Source organism: Equus quagga, chromosome 5 (assembly GCF_021613505.1).
Source record: "Equus quagga isolate Etosha38 chromosome 5, UCLA_HA_Equagga_1.0, whole genome shotgun sequence".
Taxonomy (NCBI): domain Eukaryota; kingdom Metazoa; phylum Chordata; class Mammalia; order Perissodactyla; family Equidae; genus Equus; species Equus quagga.
Genome location: NC_060271.1, coordinates 79,373,215 through 79,396,602, shown reverse-complemented (window position 1 = coordinate 79,396,602; position 23,388 = coordinate 79,373,215). Strand labels below are relative to the sequence as shown.

The window sequence follows — 23,388 nt, the reverse complement described above, 5'->3', positions numbered from 1 at the left end:
CAAGCTGGTAACCAGAATGCTCGTTCCCATGTAATCATGGACACCCTGAAGCTCGGGGGTAGCCGTCCCCGCTCCCAGCTGGGTCCACTTTGGGGAGAGCAGCGTGCAGCCTGTGGGTGTGGGTGTGGATGGGAGGAGGGGCTTTGCCTCTCTCCTTTCCCTGTCTGGTGTCTCCCCTGCCTCCCGACTAGTCACTGTGGTTGCAGATCTTGAAAGTTGATTTATTTTCAAGTGAGTGCTTTCCACAGAGCTCCTCTGAGCCCTCCCACTGCAGCTTCGGGGATGTGGCAGAGGCTGTGTCCCTTTAACTGGTGGCCCCCACCCCCTGGGTCTCAGATGGGTCTCCCCACAGTCCCTTGGTGTTGGAGCCCCAGGTCCCATGGGGCGGGATGCAGAACGGCTGCAGTCTGGCCTCCCGGTGGCCTGCCTGTCCTCCGCAGGAAGCACTTGTGTTCCTTGCCCAGCCAGGACGGGAGCACAGCTTCTAAATGTAGCCCATCTCCTTCGCTATGTCAGAAGCTGCTTTCACTTCCTTGAGTGTGAGCTGGGTGCCAGGCTTGTGTCTCCCACCTGCAGGGGACTCATTTCAGGGGAGAAGGGAACAACACTTCCACATTTGAGCCCCACGGGGTATGGGGGTCTCAGAGCATAGCAGGAGCTCTCTCCAAAGGAACCTCTTCACAAATCCTCTCTCCATCCCGCTCTGGAAGTCCTGAGAGCGGACCCCAGGCCATCCCCTTGGTAAATTCCAGAGCCCTGCACCTTGCTCTGGAGGTTTCACATCTCTTGTCCTGTAGCGTGCTCGGGGAAACTTCAGCTTTAACTTTCTGTTCCAATCCCTTCGTTTATTCTGTGGTCCATCAGGCAGGTACCTGCTCTTTGCTCAGCCCAGATCATCTGGAAAACTGCATACACGTGTGCACGTGCACACACACACACACACACACACACACACACACACACACACAGACAAGCTGAGTACCAGCAGAGTGCTGTGGGTCTGTGCTTTACCAGCTACTGGGGACCTGAGCGTGGGCCACTCCTGGGAGCGGGGGAGAAGGAGGCCAGGCTGGCTTTCGAGCTCCTGTTCTGCCCTTGCCACCCTCCTGAGTTCCTGCTGTGTCTGGGGACATCTGGGAGTTGGCATTGCCGTGACATCCACCCCACCCCTGCAGGATGTTCGAACTGACCTGCACTCTGCCTCTGGAGAAGGACCTGAAGATCACTCTCTATGACTATGACCTCCTCTCCAAGGACGAGATGATCGGGGAGACGGTCATCGACCTGGAGAATAGGCTGCTGTCCAAGTTTGGAGCTCGCTGCGGACTCCCACAGACCTACTGTGTGTAGGTGCACACGGGCTGGCTGCTTCTCTGATCACAACCCCACCCCCTGAGTGCTGTGCTCTAGCTCGGGGCTAAGCACTTCATCACTGTTCTCTCACTCAGTCAACTGGGCTCTTGTCCCACAGATAAGGAAACTGAGGCCCAGAGATACTATGGCTTGTAAGTGGTGGGATTAGGATTTGAACCTATTTGACTGACTCTAAGAACCTGGCCATTCCTAGTGTTGCTATAATTCAGTCTTCTTAAGGCACCCCCAAGGGCCTGTAGAGGGAAAAAGAAGAAAGGAAGGAAAGGAGAAGGGAGACAGACAACGGGACTCATGGCTCCGGCTGGGCCCTAAAGGGAGCTCTGTCAGGTGAACTCGTGTGCCGACGGCCCCCGCCTACTTCCTGCCAACTTGGGTCCTGTTTAGGTCTGGTTCTCTAAATCTGGAAATTGGAAACATCTAAGTTCCAATTACACGTGTATTTAAACAAGTCCTTTCAAATAAAACCAGGCCTCAGTTTCTCCATCTGTAATTGGGGATCCTCAGTCATGATGAGCAATCGCCCAGGGCACTCACTGTAAAAGTGAAGGGTGGGTGATACTGTGGGGGTGGGTACACAGGTCACTGCCTGCCCCTCTGCCCTCATCAGTGTCCTGGAGCATCTCATCTTTGTCTTGTGTTTGGGCCTCAGCTCTGGACCGAACCAGTGGAGGGACCAGCTCCGCCCCTCCCAGCTTCTCCACCTGTTCTGCCAGCAGCAGAGAGTCAAGGCCCCCGTGTACCAGACCGACCGCGTGGTGTTTCGGAATAAAGAATACACGATTGAAGAAATAGGTGAGTAGCCATGTGATCCCGAAACCATGGTGGGATCTCCCTCCACCTTCTTCTCTCTCGTCTGCCCTCTCCTATCATAACGGGACGAACTGCCCATAACCCATATCAGCGGGGTGTGGTCTTAGATCTCTAGGGCAGCAGAGACGGACCAAACTTGCACTTGGTACTTTTGGGACAAGTATTTACCTGTGATACCATTGTGAAAATTAGAGGTCAAGGTGGGGCCAGGGTCAGGGGCCAGGGTGGGGCCAGAGTCAGAGCTCAGCCTGAGGCCAGATTGGGGTCCATCTGAGGGCAAGGTGAAAGGTGGTTTTGAAGCTAGGGTCAAGGTCATGGTTAGGGTCAGTCTGCCTCTCATGGTCAGGCTGGTCGGAGTTTGGGTGCAGTCCACTCTGAGGAGCAGTTTTCTCCTTGAATTGCACTAGCCTGCCAGCTTGACCTTAATGATCCCTTCTGAACCCCATTCACAGCTCCTGCACCTAACACATCCAAAGGGTGGGCAGGAAGCCCTGCGGCCCCTGCCTTTGCCCCTGGGTCTGCCTGCTGCTCATTCCTGAGAATCCCACCACGTGGTCCCCATGTGTCTGAGGTGCCCACGGGCCTGCGTTGCCCACCCGGAGCAGCTCAGACTCCCCCGAGGTGTTTACAGGCCCAGCTGGCCCCTCGCCTCTTGCTGGTTTCAGAGCTATTTGATGTCAGACGGTGCTGAGGTTATAAAAGAGGAACGACGGCTGTGACCCCTCATCCCCAATCGCCCTCCTTCTCCTGCTTTTCTGACTCTCCCAGGTCATGGCTGAGCCAGCTCCTCTCCGTTAGGCCCTTCCCCTGCCCCCATTCTCTTTTCCTATAGAATGCGCATCTGTTTTAGAGGTGGTCTCATTTCCTTCTGCTGGTCTGTGAGCAGCTTTAGCTCAGGTACCAGGGCTTCTGGTCATAAATTCATAGGAAAGGAAAGCCAGAAAGCTGGAGATGGTGAGGTCCGACATCTGCCTGTTTTTGCAGACGAGGCCGTTGAGGCCAAGGGTGGTTAACGACCTGCCCAAAGTCACCGGCCAGTTAGGAGCAGAACCAGATTCCCAGCCTGGTGGTCCTTCTGCAATGCTTTGCATTTCCTTAGTGGCACCTAGTAAAGTGGGCAGGGCAGGTTTGATGGGTGAACACGTGTGTACGTGTGTACATGAGAATCTGTGTTGGTGAACATGGGCACACCTGAGTGCACATAGCTCTGTGTGTACATGTGCATGTAGACACATGTGGCCTCTCTGGCCCCTAGTCCAAGTCTCTGTCATGGGGGCTCCAAGTTCATGTTGCTGGCTGGTTGGTCAGGCTTGTCAGGGTCAGAACCAGCCCTGTGTCCTCACCCCATACACAGCGCCAGTCCTTGACCTGCCCTCTGGCAGGTAGGAGCTATACCTGGGAAGCACAAGAAGCAGGGGGAGGGATGTTCATGTCCAGCTTGCACCTTTCTTAAATGAGCATGTGGTCTCAGTGGCCATGCTGACCAGCTGTGTGACTGTTCTGTGCTCTGTTTCTGTCATCTTTAAAATGGGGATAATAACAGCACTTACCTTCTGGGGTTATTATGAGAGTTGGACCTTTTAATATCTATGAAGAACATTTCCTGCTTTATAAGGGTTTCTTGTTGTTACTATTATTTTCGCTACTGCTACTAATGGAACCAATTGCATGAACCAGAGAATAGTGCTAAGAGCACATAGATGCCTGATCTGGGAGTGGAGGTTGCTGAGGCTCAGAGTTGGGAGCAGTTAGGGACGGCTTCCTGGGAGAGCAGAGGGATTCGTATTGGTGGGAAAGAGGAAGAGGCTTGTAGAAATGATGGCAATGGGGAATCGGCCCGTGGACAGTGAGGTTTCCCCTGCAGAGAGTGGGACATGAGGACCAGAAAAAGTGTGTCTGGACTAGGGGTGAGGCTGTGGGGGTGAGGGACTTCCTGAGGCCCCCAGGCCGCCCTACCATCTCTTGCTCACTCAGCCCTGGCAACTTTTTTGTCTTCTCTCTGGGGCAGAGGCTGGGAGGGTCCTGAATCCACACCTGGGCCCAGTGGAAGAGCGCCTGGCCTTGCACGTCCTCCAGCAGCAGGGCTTGGTGCCCGAGCATGTGGAGTCCCGGCCCCTCTATAGCCCCCTGCAGCCGGACATTGAGCAGGTAGGACCTTGACCCTTGGGCCCCAGAGCCCCCGACCCCCAGCTAGCCCTGCTCCAAGGACACCATGGATATCCTGGAAGCACCAGTGGGGGATCTCAGGATTTGGCCAAGCCCTCCTTGATAGTATTTCTCCAAAGTCTGAGTGGTTACTGCTGTTGGCCTATAAGGGGACCTTTTGGGCCTGGTCTCCCCTGGCTACCTGCAGCCCTCAGGGCCTGGGGAATGAGCCTGACCCGCCTTCTCCATCCCTGTGTAGCCTGGACCTCTGGTCTCCCCTCAGTCATTCTGAAGCCTTCTGTTTTAGCCTGGCCTCAGGGTGCCCTCCCCTACCATTGGTCACTGACATCCCAGATGGCCAGCCCTGTGCTGGGCTGCAGTGGGGAGTTCACACAGGGTGACCAGCACCTGATGACAGAATGGCAGAGCAGCCGCAGAGATCAGTCATCAAGAGTACCAAGGACATCCTCCCACACAGAGGGAGCGTGAGCAGAGGGACAGCAGGCCCTGGGCTGAGACTGGGGAGGACTCCAGGACAGGGTGAGCTCAGGGCTGGGTTTTAGAGGAAGAGAGAAAAGATTACAGACAGACGAGGGCCGAGGCAGCCATGAAGGTGCCTTTGTACACATGCCGAGGACATCACCTCTGTTGTTTGGGACTGAGCTCTCTTCCCCATGGTGATGTGGCCACCAGTTCCCCAGGGTGGCACGGCAGGTGTTGAAACATCAGCTCTTTCATTCTCTAGCTATGCGACCCTGAAGAAGTTACTTCAGTCCCTTCTGTAAGAAGGGGACAGAAATGCACCCAGCTTGTAGAGAGGCAGGGAGCTGAGGGGTGGCAGGTAGAATGGTTTTCTGTCCTGGAAATCCTCTGAGCCCCCTATGACTAAACCATGCTCTTTGACCCTCCACGACTTTGCATATACTGTTCCCTTGGCCAGAAATGCTCTTCTCCCCTTTTCTGTCTGGCATACTGAGACTCAGCTCAAACATCACCATCTCTGAGAAGCCTGCCCTGACCCTCGACCCCCCAGGCGCGGGCCTGAGTCATCGGCCTGTGGTGTAGTGGGCTCGCCTCTGTGGTCAGCCCCGTAGTCCCATTTAAGGCACCTTTCCCCCAGGGCGGTGAGCCTCTCTGTGGCAGGGCCTGGGTTTTCTCTTTCCTGTGCCCCAAGTGTCTGACACAGAGCAGGTGGCTTGTAGATGTTGGTTGAATGAAAAGGGCAGTGAGTGAACAGGGCTGTGTCTCCTCAGGGGAAGCTGCAGATGTGGATCGACCTGTTTCCAAAGGCCCTGGGGCGGCCTGGACCTCCCTTCAACATCACTCCACGGAGAGCCAGAAGGTGACTTACCCCAGCTACAGACTCAGAGCTGAGTGGGGTGATGGGATGCTAACAGCCAGCTGTGGGCAGGACCAGGGTGTGGCTCTTGGGCCAGGCTTTGGGCTACTCGGGCCACAGAATACTTCTCTTGCGTGGGCCTGGCCAAGTGTCCAGCCAGGCAAGCATCGGAGTCTTGAGGGAGCCGGCTTCCTGGCTTCTCAGCCAAGGACTACCCTCCCTTTGGTGAGAAATCCATGTGGATTTGAGTCATTCTCCACAGGTTTTTCCTGCGTTGCATTATCTGGAACACCAAGGATGTGATCCTGGACGACCTCAGCATCACAGGAGAGAAGATGAGTGACATTTATGTGAAAGGGTAGGGGTTTCCTCCTTCCCACCTGCCCCAGCTCGGTGGTGTCGCCCCTGCTCCCTCTGGGGTGGTGCAGTGGGAAGGGGAGTTCTAGTGTAGGGCAGGGGAGAACAAGAAAGGAGGGAGGGTCTTATGGGGGTGTCCCCCACCAGATTTCTTCTTCCACATTAATCTTTGGGTTGAACTTACAAGGTCTGAGGATGTCCCTCAAGGGAGAAGTTAGAACATTTTAATATTTATCGCATGTTTGGTACATCATGGAGATTTCTTGGGAATTATTTTTGCTTTATCATTTACCAAGTTCATTTACCTTCTTAATTTCCCATTTGCCTAAGTTGAGGATGCGTGTTGTGGTAGAAACCTTAATTAGAAATGTTTTCTAAAATATTTATGTCTAGTTGGATGGTTGGCTTTGAAGAACACAAGCAAAAGACAGATGTGCATTATCGGTCCCTGGGAGGCGAAGGGAACTTTAACTGGAGGTTCATTTTCCCCTTTGACTACCTGCTGGCTGAGCAAGTCTGCACCGTCTCCAAGAAGGTGAGTGTCGTTCCTGTCCCCAAGGGTGCTAGTCCCAGGGCTTTCTATATCAGTGTGATTGCACCACCAGTTACTGCTGTGCCATTATCATACCCTCACTACTGCCCACTGCTGTTGGAATCACCACAGCCATCACTGCCTGATGACTACCACCATTGTCCCATCACTACCAATGTCACCACCACCATCATTGTCCCATCACTACCAATGTCACTACCACCACCATTGTCCCATCACTGTCAATGTCACCACCACCACCATTGTCCCATAACCGCCAATGTTACCACCAACACCATTGTCCCATCAGTGCCGATGTCACTACCACCACCATTGTTCCATTACAGCCAATGTCACCACCACCATTTCCCCTATCACTGCACATCACTGCCACCATTTTCCCCATCACTGCCAAAGCCACCAACACCATCTCTGCCACTCTTACTTCTCCTTCCAATTCTACCCTCATTAGCATTGCTGCCACCCCACATCCACCCCCATACCAGTGCCACAACCATCATATGTAGTTAAGTCCAAATCTTAAAACTACTGCCTTTCTCCCTGCTCCAGACAAACCAAGCAGCAGGAAGGATCATGGGGTCAGAGTGGGAAGAACATTTGTAGGGAAACCCATCATGGCCGTCAAAGGGGCCATGGGGCTGACCCCATAGGAGGGCTTACCAGGAAGGCCAGTGTGGCCTGTCACTTGGGTTGTCCCTATGATTGGGTATTGCTTAGCCATGTCCCTCCTGCTACCTTTTTTCCGATGTTTCTGTGTCTGGTGCCTGTGGTCACTGTCCAAGCTGGACAGTCACTGGGAATGACTCTGCCCTTCCAGGCCTGAAGCCGTTGCCGTCCTCTCTCCACCTTCTTCCTCTCACGTCAGGCTGAAGGCACTTGGGGAGACTTGCTCAGCATCAGCCAGAGGGGAGGGGTGGATTCAGGGACCTCAGCTCTCTGTGTCTCAGCATCTCCTAGCTTAAGTCTCATCTGGGCCATAGATGCTTCACTCCTGAAATAGGCAGATCCAGAGGCAGGTGGCCTCCTTCCTGGTATCACTACACCTGCCTTTAGGGAGCAGCCCCCAGAGCACAGTGAAGAGGGTGCTATGGGCAGTGAGGGCCTCGCGGTCAGGCTGACGGGAGATGGGGGGCATCTCTGTTGGAGCTTCTGACCACCTGCATCCCACCTAGATGCAATTCCACCTTGAGATGCTCTCCTATTCGATGCAGCAAACACCTCTCTGGCGTTTAGATTCCTCAAGGCTTCAAGTTGCAAAGCTTCTATGAGTCCTCTTTCTTTCCTGAGTGGTTGATTGGCTCAAAGAAGGGAGATACGTAATGTACTTTGGCTGCCCAGGTCTTCTTAATTCTCTTCATTATATCCTGCTGCGTGACCCCTTCCCAACACAACACACAGGATCATCCACCCTTTAGAGAAACCAGAATGTTCCGCCGAACATTCTGAAACCTTCACACAAAATATGGATTAAAGAAGGTGAAATGAATTTTTTCACCCAGGGATTGCTGCATAGTGCCTGCCTGAGGGCAGAATTTAGCAACAGGCCTGGGATCTGTGCACTCAAGGAAATCCTAGCCTATTTGTAGGCTCCGTCTTGTTTGCTTTTGCTCAGGGTGTTTGTCTATCACGAGATGTTTGCATAACAAAACACAGGCTGCTTTCCTAGAGGAGAGCTCCAAATCCAACAGACCTCACCTCTCTTTGCTGTGGACAGAGGGAGCATGGGGCCAGGAACGGGGAAGGGAGGGCTGGGCATCCTGCATGTCATCTCCAGGCTCACCAAGCCCTACGATGGGGTTAGGCATGGATGGGAAACCGAGGCTGAGATGCAGATTGGCCTGCTCAAATGGGAGGCGGGACAACCCCTTCATTGTGACAGATGGAGATGTGGGCAAAGAGTTGAAGGAAGCAGAGGCTGGTGTTTTTGCTACAGTGTAGGAGGAGAAGGAATCTCCTGGCACTGTGGCAGGTGATTTGACATAAGTGGCTGTTATGCTGAGTGAGGGAGAAGGAGGGAGAAAGGAGAGGGAGAGAGTGCTAATTGGTGGTACAGAGCAGGGTTACCTGGCAGTTCTGAGGGCCAGCTGGAGTTGCTGATTAAGAATTTGAGGTGGCTCCATTCTGACAATGATGGGTTTCATTGTTGCATTGTAGACACTGGCAAGGAAGAAGAGGAGAGTTGGGCTGACCCATGGTGGCAGTTCCAGAGGAGGAGAGGGGCTGAGGACATACGGAAGGGAGCAGTTGGCCTTAACGGCCCATGGGCCTGGGCTAGCCTTGGAAGAACGAGAAGCCCATGGGGGCTGTCAGGGTGGAGAGGAGGACGAGGAGTCGGGGAGTCCAGGAGGGGCCCATGGGAGGGGCAGGGAGAGAGGGCAGAGGGAACGGAAGTTCTGTGTGGTGCCAGGCTCCTGGAGAGGGTGGTTGGCAGGAGGGCTGGAGGAGGGGGAGTCCAGGGGCTTCTGAAGTCAACCAGGAGAGTGAGGGGAGAACTGGCTCGATCCAGGTGGAGCCGGTGAGTCCCTCTGTGGGAGAAGGGACCCTGGGCGGCAGGTGGAGCTGTGCCCACAGTGGGGTACCAATTAGCCAGTCTGGGCTAAAGGACTGAGTCTGGGGGTGGGTTAGCGGGGGGCACTGCACAGCCTGTGAGCTCCCTGGTTCTGCCGGAGCGCCAGCCCTCTGCCAAGGGGTTCAGGGCCTCTGGCAAGCAGGCCCCCCAGGGACCCCATTAACCAGACGAGACTGTCGTAAAGTACAAGGTCTCCTTTCATCTGGCTGCTTTGAACCACCGCTGGTCGCCCCTGCCGGCTCCCCACCTGGAGCCCAGCACACCCACCGGGGCCTGCCTGCGTGTCAGGCACCCACCCTGCAAATAAACAGCTAGTAAAAGGGCCCAGACCGGGAGTGTAATGAGCGCCTGGGACCTGGGGGGCCATTCCCCAGGCTGGAGCCCCGGCCCAGCTGCTCCCACCAGGGGCCGTTTGAACCTCTGGCTCATTACTGAGCCCATAAACCCGGCTGGCCAGGGGAATGGAGGATGCTGGAGGCCTGGCAGGCGGGCCTGCCGAGATGGCCATAAAAGCCCCGCCAGAGGAGGGAGGCACCTGCAGGAGGGCTGGGGCCCGGAAAAGGGGGAGGCACCAGACGGGCTGGGGGACAAGGGGCCAGCTGGGGACTTGAGCCCCTTCACCAACCCAGGCAGCGGTCTAGGCTGCAGTGGGGTGCTTTGCAAGGTGACCGTTCCTTACAGGGCATGGTTTTTGGTTCAGGAGCTCTGTGGGTCTGTGTGACCTGGGGTAGCAGCAAGGCCGTGTGTGTAGGGCACCCAGGGCCAGAGAAACCCTGTGTGGTCAGCAGTGCTCCTGACTCCCCGTGGAGTCTGTACCCCTGAGACTCAGTCCAGGCTCCCACTGTGAGCTGTGACCTGGCATTTAGGACCTAGCACCCATTGTCTGCAGGATGGTCAGAATGTTTCCTGTCCTTACCACCCACTCAAGTAAAGCTACAATGAGAGGACAGAGAACAAGTGTGAGCAGGAAACCCCAGTGACAGGCCTGCTGGTAAACCCAGGCCTCGGCATGCCCTCAGCTGCTCCACAAAGCCTCTCTGAGAAGAAGCCCAGATGATGCTGTTCCAGGCTGACTGGTCTGAGGGAGGTGGGGTGGGTACAGCGGGAGACTGGTGACCTTTCCAGCACCGGGGGCTTTTGATTTGCTGCAGAGCAAGCTCTTGGAGGTAAAGGAGGGGTGGGTTGGCGTGATGAGGGAGGGCCTGGGGTCACTGTCCCCTAGGGTGTCAGCTCCTTGCAGCAGTGTGTCAGGGGGTATCCTTCTCGTGATAGCCATGGTCAGGTGGAGGACCCTCAGGTTCCCAGCCAGCCCAGCCTGTCCCCAAGATCACATGGGCAGAGCAGGGTTTGGAGGTGAGAGCAGGACTCTGGGGCCGACTGCCTGGGCGAGAATCCCGGCTTGCCACTTCCCAGCTGTGTGACTCGGACAAGTTCCTTGCTCTGCTTACCTCAGCTGTAAGGACGGTATCTCCCTGATAGGTTGTTGGAAGGATAAATGAGCTCATAGTGGTGATGGGCTGGCACATGAGAAATGCAATATTAATACTATTATCATTGGCTGTCAAATCTTGGGGCAAATTCTTAGCTTCTCCAAGACTCTGTTTCATTTTCTGTAAAATGGGAGTGAGAACCTTGACTCACAGAATTGGGAGTTTGAAAGGAGCATCTTAAGTAAGCCAGCATGGTACCCTCCTGGGTCCTTGAACACTTCCCTCTGGGGGCTGCCCTTAGTTATCTTCCCATCAGGACCTGGCTCTGGCAAGTCCCTAGGGGATGTACCACTCCACTGCCTCCTCCAGGCAGCCTTCCAGGCTGGAATATATCCCACTGCCTCTCTCTAATGATGCTTCCCTGCTTCCTCCTCTGCTTCTCCTCTGGGCCAGGATGCTTTCTGGAAGCTGGACAAGACCGAGAGCAAAATCCCAGCACGAGTGGTATTCCAGATCTGGGACAACGACAAGTTCTCCTTTGATGATTTCCTGGGTGAGCACTGTTTCCAGACCATGCCATTCTGCAGGTTGGGGGCTGCCCCTGAACCACTCTTGGGCCCTTTGGGAAGGCTGGCAGGAGGAGTGGTCCTATGTTCTGCCCTCAGGGAGTTCAGGGTCACTGGGTCCCCAGGGCCCAGTGAGGTCTGTGACACAGTAGTGCCAGAGTGATCAGAGTGGCCGGCAGGCTGGGCCTGTCAGCAGAGAGGGCGTTGAATGCTAGGCCATGGTGGACGGTAGGACTCAGATCCTTTCGGAAGAGAGGGAAGCATGAGTTGAAGGCAGTCAAGCATGTCACTGGCTGCTGCCAGCTGTCTGACATCACACTTGACAAGGTGCCCCCCCCCCCCCCCCCCCCCCCTCCCTAGGCGCCCCCCCCCCCCCCCCGCCCCCTAGTCTAGACGCAGACTGAGCCCCGTGAGTGAGGGCTCAAGTCACTCTTCACCCTGTGCCTGCGTGATGATGACTGAATGAACAAACAGGGCTCCACCCTCAAGCACCCAGACGGGATTCTGGCGGGGGAGAAGTGCGCGGAAGCCCCAGCTGGGGAGCAGCGAGCGCTGGGCGGAAGGAAGTGTAGGAGCGGGTGCTCTTGCAGGGGTGGGGTGTGGGGCGAGGAGGATGGCGTTGTGCTGGGTCAGCGGGCTGGACTGTGAGTAACAGCCCCGTCACAACCATAAAAGTTAACCGGGAAAACGTGGCCTCTCCGTACCATGGGATGTTCTTCAGCCACAGAGAGAAATGAAGTCCTGACACACGCTGTGACTGGATGAACCTTGAAAACACGCTAAGTGAAAGAAGCCAGACACAAGAGGACAAATGTTGTATGATTCCATTGATATGAAGTGTCCACTATAGGCAATCCAGAGAGACAGGAAGTAGGCTTGTGCTTGCCGGGCACAAGGAGGAGGGGGAATATGGTGCTTCTTTTGGGGGTGATGAAAATGTTCTGGAGTTAGGTAGTGCTGGTGATTGCATAGCCTGTGAATAGACGAAAAGCCACTAGGTCATAACACGTTAAAATGGTTAAAATGGTACATTTTACGTTGTGTGAATTTTACCTCAATTAAAAAAGAAATGACCTTGTGAGAAAGGCAGTCTGGGAGGTCAGGAGTCCTGGGTTCTGGTCCCGCTCTGCCTCTTGGGAGCGGGTGGTCTTGAAGGAAGCACCGAGGCCTCCTCTGGTGGCCCTTGCTTGCAGGAAGGTGAGTTGTCTTTGCTGAGCCTGGGCCCTTGCAGGGGACGTCAGAGGAGCAGCTCCACAGGCGTGAGGAGGAGGACTGCCTGTTCGTCCTTCTCCCCAACCCCTGCCCTCCCGGGCCCGGGCCCCTGGGCTTGGGGGACCCGGAGCTGCTCCCGGACTTCACTGTAAAAGACTCAGGGTGCCAAAATCATGGCACCAAATGGGGCTTTCGTTATTTTACTTATTATTCTGGAATACATAATTGCTGTAGAAAAGTTAGAAACTATAGATAAACAACGCCTCCTCTTACTATTTAATGATAATCCCACTACCCAGAGATAACCTCCACTAATATTTTGGCATATATTATTTCACATATAAGCAAACACATATATGTTACATGTGTATTTTATACATGTATATATATATACACACACATACATTTTTAATATATGACACATATAGCAAAATGGGTTTATATTATGCATACTGTTTTATATCCTGATTTGGGAGAAAACAATGTTTCGAGAACATCCTTTCTGTTGGCAGTTATCTATCTGCATTTATATCTGCAGCATCATGCTTAATTCCTGCCTGATGTGCTGTCATCCAGATGGACCCTGTTTTGCCTGGCCCATCCTCTCTTGGTGGGCACTCAGGTCATCTCCAGGGTTTCCAGTGTGAGTGACACCTTTAGGCACATCTCTGGACCCTTTGTGCATCTCTGGCCTGAACTCTAAGATTCTTAGTCTTTGTACATTTTAGCGGTTTTTGAAACATTTTGTTCAATTGCCCTCTAGAAAGATTTTACATTTTTATACTCCCACCTGTGCCCTGTGCGTCTAAAGGCATCATTTTTCCTGAACTATTGCTACCAGAGTTATCTCTTAAAAAAATTGCCGATACGATACCTCATTTTTATTGGTATTTTTTCATTAGTTGTAAAGAGTAACTTTAAAAATATATTTATTATCCCTATTATTGGTGGGATTTTCTTTTTCATGATTTTGGGATGTTCATCTTTTATTATTGATTTTCAGGGTTTTTTTTATATAGTAAGGACACATTACAAATAATTTCTCCCATTTTTTCAATCACTTTTTAATTTTTTTATGGAGTCTTTTTTCTGCTTAGAGACAAAATTTTTTTAGCATCAACCTATCAATCTTTATGGGTGAGGCTTTAGAAAATTAATTTTAAAAAGGAAAACAAAGAAAACTGCATTTTTTTAAAAAAAGATTTTATTTTTCCTTTTTCTCCCAAAGCCCCCCCAGTACATAGTTGTGTATTTTTAGTTGTGGGTCCTTCTAGTTGTGGCATGTGGGATGCCACCTCAGTGTGGCCTGATGAGCAGTGCCACGTCTGTGCCCAGGATCTGAACTGGTGAAACCCTGGGCTGCCACAGCGGAGTGTGTGAACTTAACCACTCGGCCACAGGGCCAGCCCTGAAAACTGCATTTTTACTGAATGAGGAAACAGTATTCAAAATAAAATTAAATAGGCTCATCTTTTGTTTTTAAAAATTAAAAAAACTATTAAAACTAGTTTTTAACTCCACAAGATTTCTTTTTTCCTCCTTCAAAATGTGTCTTCTAATTGCATATTTCACTTCTTTTGAATATTTATTACTTTTATTTTAAAAGTAATAGCTAAAATCTATAATCTTGCCATCTGGAGATAATCTTATGTTTTCTTACAGTCTTTTATATAGATCATGCTGCAATAATGCTGTGTGTGCGTATATATATATAAATATATATATATACTTTGTACTTATACAAATTTTGTATATATATACATATTACAGTCTTTTATGTAGATCATGTAGGATAATTTTACGTATATATAGTAATTATAGAAATTTTGTATATATATATATATATATATGGTTTAATATCCTGATTTTTCTTAATGTTATGTGGGGACCATATTTACATGGGAAGTAAACATTCATCTACATTTGAGGGATGGAGAGATGTGTGGATGGGCAAATAGATGAAAGCTGATATAGAGTTGAGCAAACAGATAGATGGGATAATAACCTGATTAATGGATAGAATGCCCAACAAATGGGAGCTATAGTGGGATGGAGATAGTTAGAGCAAAGCATGTAGATGGATGGAAGGATAGATGGATGAGTGGAAGGAAAGAAAACTGGAAGACTAGATCCAATCAGTGGATACTTGCAGTAACCGAGCATTCCACACTGAAAAAAATCTAATCTCCTTTGCATGGTGTTCAAGAATTTCTTAAATTTGGCCTCAGAAAACATTTTTTAGATTTATCTCTCTCACTTAATCCCTTCAGCAACTGATGCTCCAATGCCATTGACTTCATCATGTTGTGATCGGATTAGGTGGAACCACATGAAATTGCTGTTTTTATAGGTCAAAGTTAGTTGAATACCAGCGTTTTCGTATGGTTCAATCTAATAGCTGGAGCTATACAGGAGATGATGGATAAAATGGATGAGCAGATAAACAGTAGAGAAAGATGGATCCTTGGATAACTAGGTGGGCAGATGAAAAAATTGGTGGATGAACCACAGGGAGACACCACTTCACACCTATTAGGATGGCTATAAAAAAACAAAAACAAACAAATGGAAAATAACAAGTGATGGGGAGAATGTGGAGAAATTGGAACCCTCATACGTTGCTGGTATGAATGTAAAATGGTGCAGCTGCTGTGGAAAACAGTTTGGCAGGTCCTCAAAATCTAAACATAGAAATTACTGTATGACCCAGCAATTCTACTCCTATTTATATACCCCAAAGGATTGAAAACTGGGACTAAGATACTTGCACACCAATGTTCACTGCAGCATTAGTCACAGTAGTCAAAAGGTGGAAACAACTCAAGTATCCATCAACAGGTGATATATCCATACCATGGAATATTATTCAGCCATAAAAAGGAATGAAGTACTGATACATACTACATGATGGATGAACCTGGAAAACTAAGCAAAATAAGCCAGACCCAGCAGGACAAATATTTTATGATTCCTCTTATATGAAATATCTAGAGTAGGCGAATTCATAGAGACAGAAAGTAGGTTAGAGGTTACCTGGGACTGAGAGGAGAAGAGATGGGGAGTTATGGCTTAATGGGCACAGAGTTTCTGTTTGGGGGGATGAAAAAGTTTTGGAAATAAGTAGTGGTAGTAGTCACACAGCACTGTGAATATAATTAATGCCAGGAATTATACGTTTAAAAATGGTTAAAATAACAAATTTTATGTTATATATATTTTACCCAAATAAAAATTTTAAAAAATGGATGGATGGATAGATGGATGGATGGATGTAGACGATGGGTGAATGAATGGAGTTGCACACAGTGAGATGAATAGTTGAGCACGTGGGAAGCTCTGTTAAGGGTGAATCAATAGGGTAGATTAATGGGCATGTGGATGCCTGAGTAGATAGTTGGGACGCTGTCTAGATGGAACAAGAGGCAGTGGATGGGGAGATGGAGTTTGTGGAATATGACCCTGGCTAAGCCATGGAGAGAAGCTGAGGAGGTGACAATGAGTTTTTCTTGAGCCTGCCCTGCCCCAGGGTAGCCCTAGGCCAAAGAACCCCTCTCTGCTGCAGGCTCCTTGCAGCTGGATCTCAACCGCATGCCCAAGCCTGCCAAGACAGCCGAGAAGTGCTCCCTGGACCAGCTGGATGACACTTTCCACCCAGAGTGGTTTGTGTCCCTTTTTGAACAGAAAACTGTGAAGGGCTGGTGGCCCTGTGTGGCGGAAGAGGGTGAGAAGAAGAAGCTGGCGGTAAGTCGGCTCCCTGCAGCCCAGCAGAGGTGCGGGAGGGTCTGCCTCCGTAGATGTCACTGGGCACTTACATGTTGCTCTCCTCTCCCGCCTGCCTCTCTCCGTTTTCCAAGGCACTGTCCCCCTTCCCTTCCAGTGCCAGCCGTCCTCTCCCTGAGGCTCGCAGCCCAGGGAAGTCTATTTCCAGTGAATAAAGCTCTTGTCTCCCACGGACCCTGCTCCTTGGCCCTCACAGGGATCTGCATCCTGTATTCCCCCTGGCTGGGCTTCCTGCGGAGGACAGGGGTAGCACCTTTCCCATTTGACCAGGACCCCACAAGGACCGTCCTTGTGTTACTCTCCTTACCCAGAGGCCTGCTCAGGGGTGTGACAGACCATGGAGGACCATCCTTCCTCTGGAAAGGAAGTGAATCCCTGACAGTTTACTTAGACACAGCAGGCAGCCAGCCAACCCCCAAAGTGGCCCTTGAAATAAAATATCCTTGTCGTATTAGGAATCATAGCACTTATTAAGAAATAATAGCACCTCAAAAGAAAAATGAGTGAAGGGCACACGTAGGTAAGACAGAAAAGAAGTATGAATGGCCATTAAACATTAAAAAAGGCTTATTCCCCCTACTAATTAAATAAAGGAATATTTTTAAATGTAAAAACATTTTTTTGCTGATTAAATTAGAATCTTTTTGAAAAAAATGGGAATACTCATTGCTGGTGAAGATGCAGAGAGTCTGGCCCCTGCGTTTACTTCCGCTGGGAGTGCTTATGGTTTTACCATTTGGGGAAGCAATTTGGGAATATAGAGGCAGAGATTTAACAATATTTATGCCCTGGGGACACTGTCATCTCTCTTCTAAAATCTCTCCGGAAGAAATAACAAGATGCAATAAAAAATGTAGGTTCCGGGGTGTTTGTTGCAGTATTATTTATAACATCAAAGAGGTGGAAACAACCTAAATGAACCAAAATAAGTAGTTTACTAAGTAAATTATGGTCAACCATCCCATAGAATGTTTCAGCCATTAAAAAGCAAACTTTGAAAAATATATAATTATATAGTGAATTATGATATATTTCTAAGTGAAAGAGGCAAGCTATGGAACTCTATATACACAGTGAGATAGTTCATAAACTTGCAGGGGAAGACAGCTCTGATGCATAAAAATATTAACAGTGCTTGTCTCCACATAGTGGAAATGTGGGTGATATTCTCGTTTCTTTGTACATTTCCATAGTTTCCAAATATTCTACAAGGAGCACATACTGCCTTTATGATCAGATCAACCCTATATCTTTTCTTAAGAAGATAACAAAGTGGCTCTTAGGTCTGTCCTGGCCTAGCTGCTCTCCAAGCCATGGGACAGAACCTTTGTGCCCCTGATCAGGTCTCCTCTGTCCCCTCAGGGCAAGCTGGAGATGACCTTGGAGATTGTGGCGGAGAGTGAGCATGAGGAGCGGCCCGCTGGCCAGGGCCGGGATGAGCCCAACATGAACCCCAAGCTCGAGGACCCAAGGTTAGTACCCAGCCCCTGACCCCGGATGCCCAGAGGGGCTGAGAGGTGGAGCTGCAGTCCGGGAGGCACCCACTGCATAGCCATGCAGAGGTCACAAGACCCACATGGCCCAGAGAGGGACATGACTGGTCCAAAGCCACACAGTAAGTTAGGGGCAGGTGACAGGCATCATGCCAGGGAACCCTGGACTCCTCAGCTAATTCAGAAGCTGGCACTGTTGGGCAGCTGTTTGCTGTGTGCTGAGCGTGCTGTCATATGGCGTGTATATGTTGTGATGTGGACTCTTCTGGGCTGGGTTGTTATTATCCCCATTTTACAGATGAGGAAACCATCTCAGCAAAGTGAGATAAGGTCATTCCACTAAGAAAGTGATGAAGCTAAAGTTCTCACACCTGGTGTGATTGGTCAAGAGCCCAGTCAAGGCGTCTCTCTTGACCAAGCTGCCTTCCATGACCCTCCCGTGGTGTTAATGTGGCTTTCAAATGGTCTTTCAACCTTAATTTTCCCATCTGTGAAGTGGGAAGACCAGTCCCTGTGTTCTCTCCCTTGCAGGCTTATAACGGATATAGACCAATCTAGTCTATTTAGAAGCCTTGGAGGCAGTTACTGGGGGCTGAAAGATGACTGGAGCATGGGGGTCAAGGCTGCATTTGCTGGGCCCCTCCCATGGCCTGCTTGGCTCAAGGTGAACTTAGCACAGATGGCCCACTTTATCACAGTGCTGTGCCATGTGCCATGAGGGTGGCACAGCAGTGAGAGGCAGCCCTGCCCAAGGATGTTGGGATCTGTGTGGAAAGACAAGAGAGATGCAGGAGACCCAGCAGCATGCAATCTGATGTTAAAACAGGCATTATTGAGACACAGAATTCTGCACGCTCTTTGAGTCGTGGGGCTGACCTAGGGAAGGTTTTGAGGTTCTTGGTTGGGAGGGAGAGAAAATCAGCTTTCTGGGTTCACTTCCTACCATCCTTCTCCAACCGTGGACCAGCCATGTGCATCTAGGCAGGTGGCTTGGCTTCTCTGGGGCTCCATGGGCCCTAGCTCTCCTAAAGTGTCAGCCCCTTGAGCCTGTGACTAAGTCCTGGGTCAGGAAGGAGAGAGGGCGACAGGGAAGGTGTCCTGGACAGTGTGGCTGGCAACTGGGCTCCTGAGGGTGTGTGGGGCTCTGTGGCATTAAGAAGAGGAGGGCAGCATGAGTGGGGTTCACACTAGCACAGGTGGGAGGAGAAGGGAATATGAGTACAAAAGGCTCAGTTTTGGGGCAGGGGCTGGGGGCCTTGGGGATGGGCAGGTCCTGGGGGACAACTGTGGAGGGCCAGGGCAATGTGGGAGCAGGGTTTGGAGAAAGCAGCCCTGGTAGGGGGTGCCCTGCTGACCTCTAGGATCTCATTTCCAGGCGCCCTGACACCTCCTTCCTCTGGTTCACCTCCCCGTACAAGACTATGAAGTTCATCCTGTGGCGGCGTTTCCGGTGTGCCATCATCCTCTTCATCATCCTCTTCATCCTACTGCTGTTCTTGGGCATCTTCGTTTATGCCTTCCCGGTGAGCAGACCTGAGGGGGGAGGCACAGACCCTGTGTTGGAGGGGCTCCTGGTCTGATGTGGAGGGTACAGCTCTCGACCTCCAGTAGGCCCTGGTCTCATGGGGAGTCTGTCCTTGTCCTCAAAGAGCTCCCCCAGTCTGATGGAGAGAAGCAGCCTCTGTCCTTGGGGAACCCTTAGTCAAAGGGGGGAAACTGAGCTCTTCTCCTCAGTGGGGAGACCTAGCTGTCCTCAGCAAGCCCCTGGAATATGCAATCAAGGGGTTGGCAGAAGGTGAGGCCCCTTGAGCAGGGGTGGGCAGGAGAACCTTCTTGAAGGAGAGTGTGGAACTGGGTCTGGAAGGGAAGGGAAGGTGTGGATGGCAGAGCAGAGGAGAAGGCCCCTCTGTGTATGAGGATGGCACCTGCTGAGGTCCAGAGGAAGGGGGCACCTGGGGCTGGGAGAGGGTCTCAGTGTCCACGTGAGGACCTTGATAGAGTGTCTGGTCTCCTGCAGTGGGGTGGGTGTGGGGCAGTGTGGGAGAGCAGAGGGTGGGCCGGGAGTCTCTCACTTGGCACAGTGAACATGGGGGTCCCTTTCACCTGGTGAGAAGCCGGTTGATGCCTGACAAAGAGCTGCCAGGGCCACACCAGTGAGGCTGCCGAGTCCCCAGCTCCAAGGGGCCCCTCCCAAGGAGGGAGGATCTGGGGCTCTCCCTGGTTCTCACAGCTCATCAGGGAATCCTCAAGATGCTCCAGCCCCTCAGCAGCTCTAGAACTTCAGCCCTTGAAGGGATTGCAGTGTTCCCAGGCTGATACCCGATTTTTAATGTTAAGTTTCTTTTAACTTTTTAATATAAAATTTTCAAACTGATATAAAAGTAGAGAGAATGGTGTAATCTCAACTCCATGTCACCTTGATTTTAATGGCAAAGAAACACACCCAGAATGGGGAAGGGACTGGCTCAGGGCTGCATGGCAATCTGTGCACAGCTCCCAGTCTGGGCTTCCGGCCACCGTGGGCCTCAGTCCTGGTCAGCACCAGGCCACTGGCCAAGTGCACTGTCCCCACTTGTGAGCTCTTTGCTTTGTGAATCCTCTACGCAGAGGAGGGGGATGGAGGGCTCTCTTCCACCGCGGCCCGCAAGGCCTTGTATGTGAGTACAGCGTGCCTCCTACGAGGAAGACAGTTAAAACCACAAAGCTGCCCCTTCAGTCCCTAACATCACGAATTGTGGGGAACAGTAGAGGGGAAGGTCTGGTTTGGACATCCAGGCCCAGCTACCCTCTGGGCCATAAGTGACGAAGGACAGTCTAGAGCCAGAGTGCCCCTGCGTCCTGCTGCAGGCCAGGCCCCCTAAGCTGGCTGCCGTGGCCTGGAGCGAGCGCCATGCTGAAACGTGATCTGAGGCTCAGCAAGAGTCTTGGCCAATCGGCCAAATATGGCTGTGGTCTGGGGTGGGGGTCCAGATTGTGGGGACCTGAAGCTTCTACGATTTGGGGGGCTCTCCTGAAGCAAAGGAAGACGAAATTATCAATACAAGATTAGACACTGGGCCATGAAAGGGCACGTGCAGGTGTGGTACCCCGGGATCTGGGTGGGGCCCAGGACTCCGCCCTGGTATTTCCTCCCCTGGGCAGGCCCGGGCTGCTGAGTGGGGAGGTGAGGTTCTCCTTGCCTGGCCCGCCCTCCACTTGCCTCCACTCATTTTGAGAGTATCTGGCTGCCATTCAGTTCAAGTAAGGACTTTATGAAGCACGTGGTGTGTCCGGGAGGCAAGGGGCGTCGCGGGGATGAGGCAGAAGGTGATGAGCCTCATGTCACTGGGGAGCTTTGTCCCATAGGAGATGCAGTGAAGCCAGTGAATGAGGGAGAACAGCGGGTGCAATCCAGCGTCCCATCTTGAGGCTCAGGCCAGGGGAGTGCAGGCCAAGGAGAGCTGGTGCAGACCCTTACTCCTCAAGGGAGTGGTCTGAGGAGCAGCAGCAGTGGGGAGCTGGTTAGAAATGCGGAGTCCTGGGCCGGCCCCGGGTCTGCTGAGGAGAACCTGCCTGGGACACATGAAGGTTGGAGAATTGCCATTGTACAGGACGGAGCTCTGTATGTGGAGTCAGGAGATGGTGGCTAGATTCTGGCTCTGCCCTTGACTTCCTGTGTGACCTTGGCAAGGCCCTCTTGTCTGCATGAGGGGGCTGGGCTAGGTCAGCTCTGACCTGCTGTGACTAGGGCTGTGGTTGAGGAGCTGTTTCGCCTTCCCTGAGGGTGCTGCACACCAAGCCTGAAGAGCCGAGAGGATGGCAGGGGCAGGCCCCGAGTGACGTTACCAGCGCCCTTTCTATGCTTAGCCTTTGCCCCGGCCAGCTGGGCCTTGCCCTGTGAGGCAAGCCAGGCCTTCAGGGGCATGGGGAAGGAGGTCCCGCTGCCTGGCTGGGAGAGAGAGGGAAGATTTCCAGCACTTCCAGCCCATGGTCCTTGCATGTCCTTGGCCCTGTGGGCAGGAACCCCAGCAGCCCTAGTCAGAGCCTGTCTCCTGGGTCCCCAACAGCAGCATCAGTGTTTTTTGAGATCTTCTGGAAACTGTCTTCTTTAAAATACCAACCCTGCCTTCCCTCTCCCAGAGCTGGCATGTGGGGGTCAGATCCTAGGTGAGGGGTCCAGGGCTAAAGCGGCAGCGTGGGCCCGAGGGGCAGACTGTTTGTATTTGCAGGCCTTTGCTACAGCCTGGGCAAACCCTGCTTCTCTCCAGCCAAGTTGCCCAGTTACCTGGTGTGTCCTGGATCCTTACCCGGCTTTTAGGCCTCGGGGGCAGAGGGCCTGGTGGAGAGGGGCCCAAGGCCAGGGCTGCACCCCCCGCCGTTGGCCTACTCTCCCACCCTCTTGGAAATTCCCCTGGGAGGGGGACAGGAGGGCAGCCTGTCTGATTCCCCAGCTCCTCCAGAGCCAGCCGGGAGCAGGGCCAGCGTGGGGAGGCAGGAGGCGATCTGGCGGGGAAGGAGCGGCGGCTTTGTTTCCAGAGTTGGCTTTCCCGGGCCGGCGCTGGGGAACATACTGTCCCAATTAGGAGCCCTGTGTTGTGTTGTATGTGTTTTCATGGTTTTTGGGGGGAGGAGTGGAGAGGGGAGATTCCTGTCAGTCCTGTAGCAGCCAGCGCTTAATCAGGGGTGACCCATCTCTGGTTCTGGCTCTTGTCGTGGGTCATCCCCGTACACCCTGCCCCCTGACTCTCTTTTTCTCCTTTCTGGATGGGAGCATGGTGGTCAGTGAGCCCTGGGTTCGCGTGTCAAGGTGTGGGGGGCGCGGGGGAGAATCAGGGCCATGCCTTCAGGTCACCTGTCTGATAGAGGAGGCCAGGACAGGCCTGCCCCGGGCCAGGCCCTGGGCGACCAGAGTCCTCTTGGCAGCTGGTTGGGACATGGGAGTGAGCCCTGGATGGATGGGGACGAGGACAGAGCGATTCAGGCAGCCGTGGCCCCCAGATGGGAGTTTTCGGAGCATATGGGCTTGTCTGATGGTGAGGGCATGGGGAGGGCGGAGTGTTGAGTGGCATGGGGCGCTGAGCGCAGGGTGCAGCCAGGCGGTTGAGTAGATGAGCCTCCTTTCTCAGCTCCTCCGGCCCTCCCAGCAGCTGTTACCACGCATCCCTGCCTTCTCCCTCCCTTCAGAACTATGCTGCCATGAAGCTGGTGAAGCCCTTCAGCTGAGGACTCTGGTCCAGGACTGGCTGCCTTCTCTGCCCAGCTCAGCTGAGCTCCTCCAGACCTCCAGGCCTGACCGTCCTGCCAGGGTGGGCAGACAGACAGAGAGACTGGCACAGGCTCCAAGAGTTGGTAACATCAAGCCCTGGGATCACTCTGCTTCCATCATTTCTTTCTCTTCCAACCCAACCCTTTTTGGATCAGCGCATATGTATTTCCGTATAAAACAGTTTGAACCACAAAGCAGTGTGGGTGTGTGTATCTCAATAGCACCTGAATGGGTGTGAGGGGCAGGGCATGTGTGTGGGGGTGGGGTGTGAGGGGGGTGTATGCATCTCTGGCTCAGTGTTCCAAGTGGGTGCCGGGCCCCAGGGAACCGTGACCCTTTGATAAGACTGGTTGGGGTGTGGGGTAGGCTCTGAGGCTTGGTGCTGGCCGGCCTAACCTCCCTGCCTCCTCAGGACTTCCCTCCTTCCCCTGTGCCTCCTCTTTTTTCCCAGGCTCAGGGGGACAGGTCCTTCTGCCTTCGGGTTTCTTTGACGTCACCTGGGACGATGTTCTGCT

The 23,388-nt window shown here is 52.4% G+C and overlaps 1 protein-coding gene across 21 annotated transcripts in view; it reads left to right on the top strand.

Annotated features, from left to right (window-relative positions):
• DYSF (dysferlin) overlaps positions 1-23,067 on the top strand; it is a 209,954-nt gene extending 186,887 nt beyond the window's left edge. For all 21 annotated transcript variants that reach the window (XM_046661644.1, XM_046661642.1, XM_046661643.1 and 18 more), the window contains 11 exons: positions 1,176-1,346; positions 2,024-2,166; positions 4,193-4,332; positions 5,583-5,671; positions 5,931-6,026; positions 6,419-6,560; positions 11,031-11,130; positions 15,918-16,096; positions 17,498-17,607; positions 19,004-19,151; positions 22,792-23,067. In XM_046661644.1, coding sequence (XP_046517600.1) covers positions 1,176-1,346; positions 2,024-2,166; positions 4,193-4,332; positions 5,583-5,671; positions 5,931-6,026; positions 6,419-6,560; positions 11,031-11,130; positions 15,918-16,096; positions 17,498-17,607; positions 19,004-19,151; positions 22,792-22,830 — 1,357 coding nt within the window. In that variant the 3' untranslated portion in view covers positions 22,831-23,067. The remainder of the gene's footprint in view (positions 1-1,175; positions 1,347-2,023; positions 2,167-4,192; positions 4,333-5,582; positions 5,672-5,930; positions 6,027-6,418; positions 6,561-11,030; positions 11,131-15,917; positions 16,097-17,497; positions 17,608-19,003; positions 19,152-22,791) is intronic.
• The last annotated feature ends 321 nt before the right edge of the window (positions 23,068-23,388 follow it).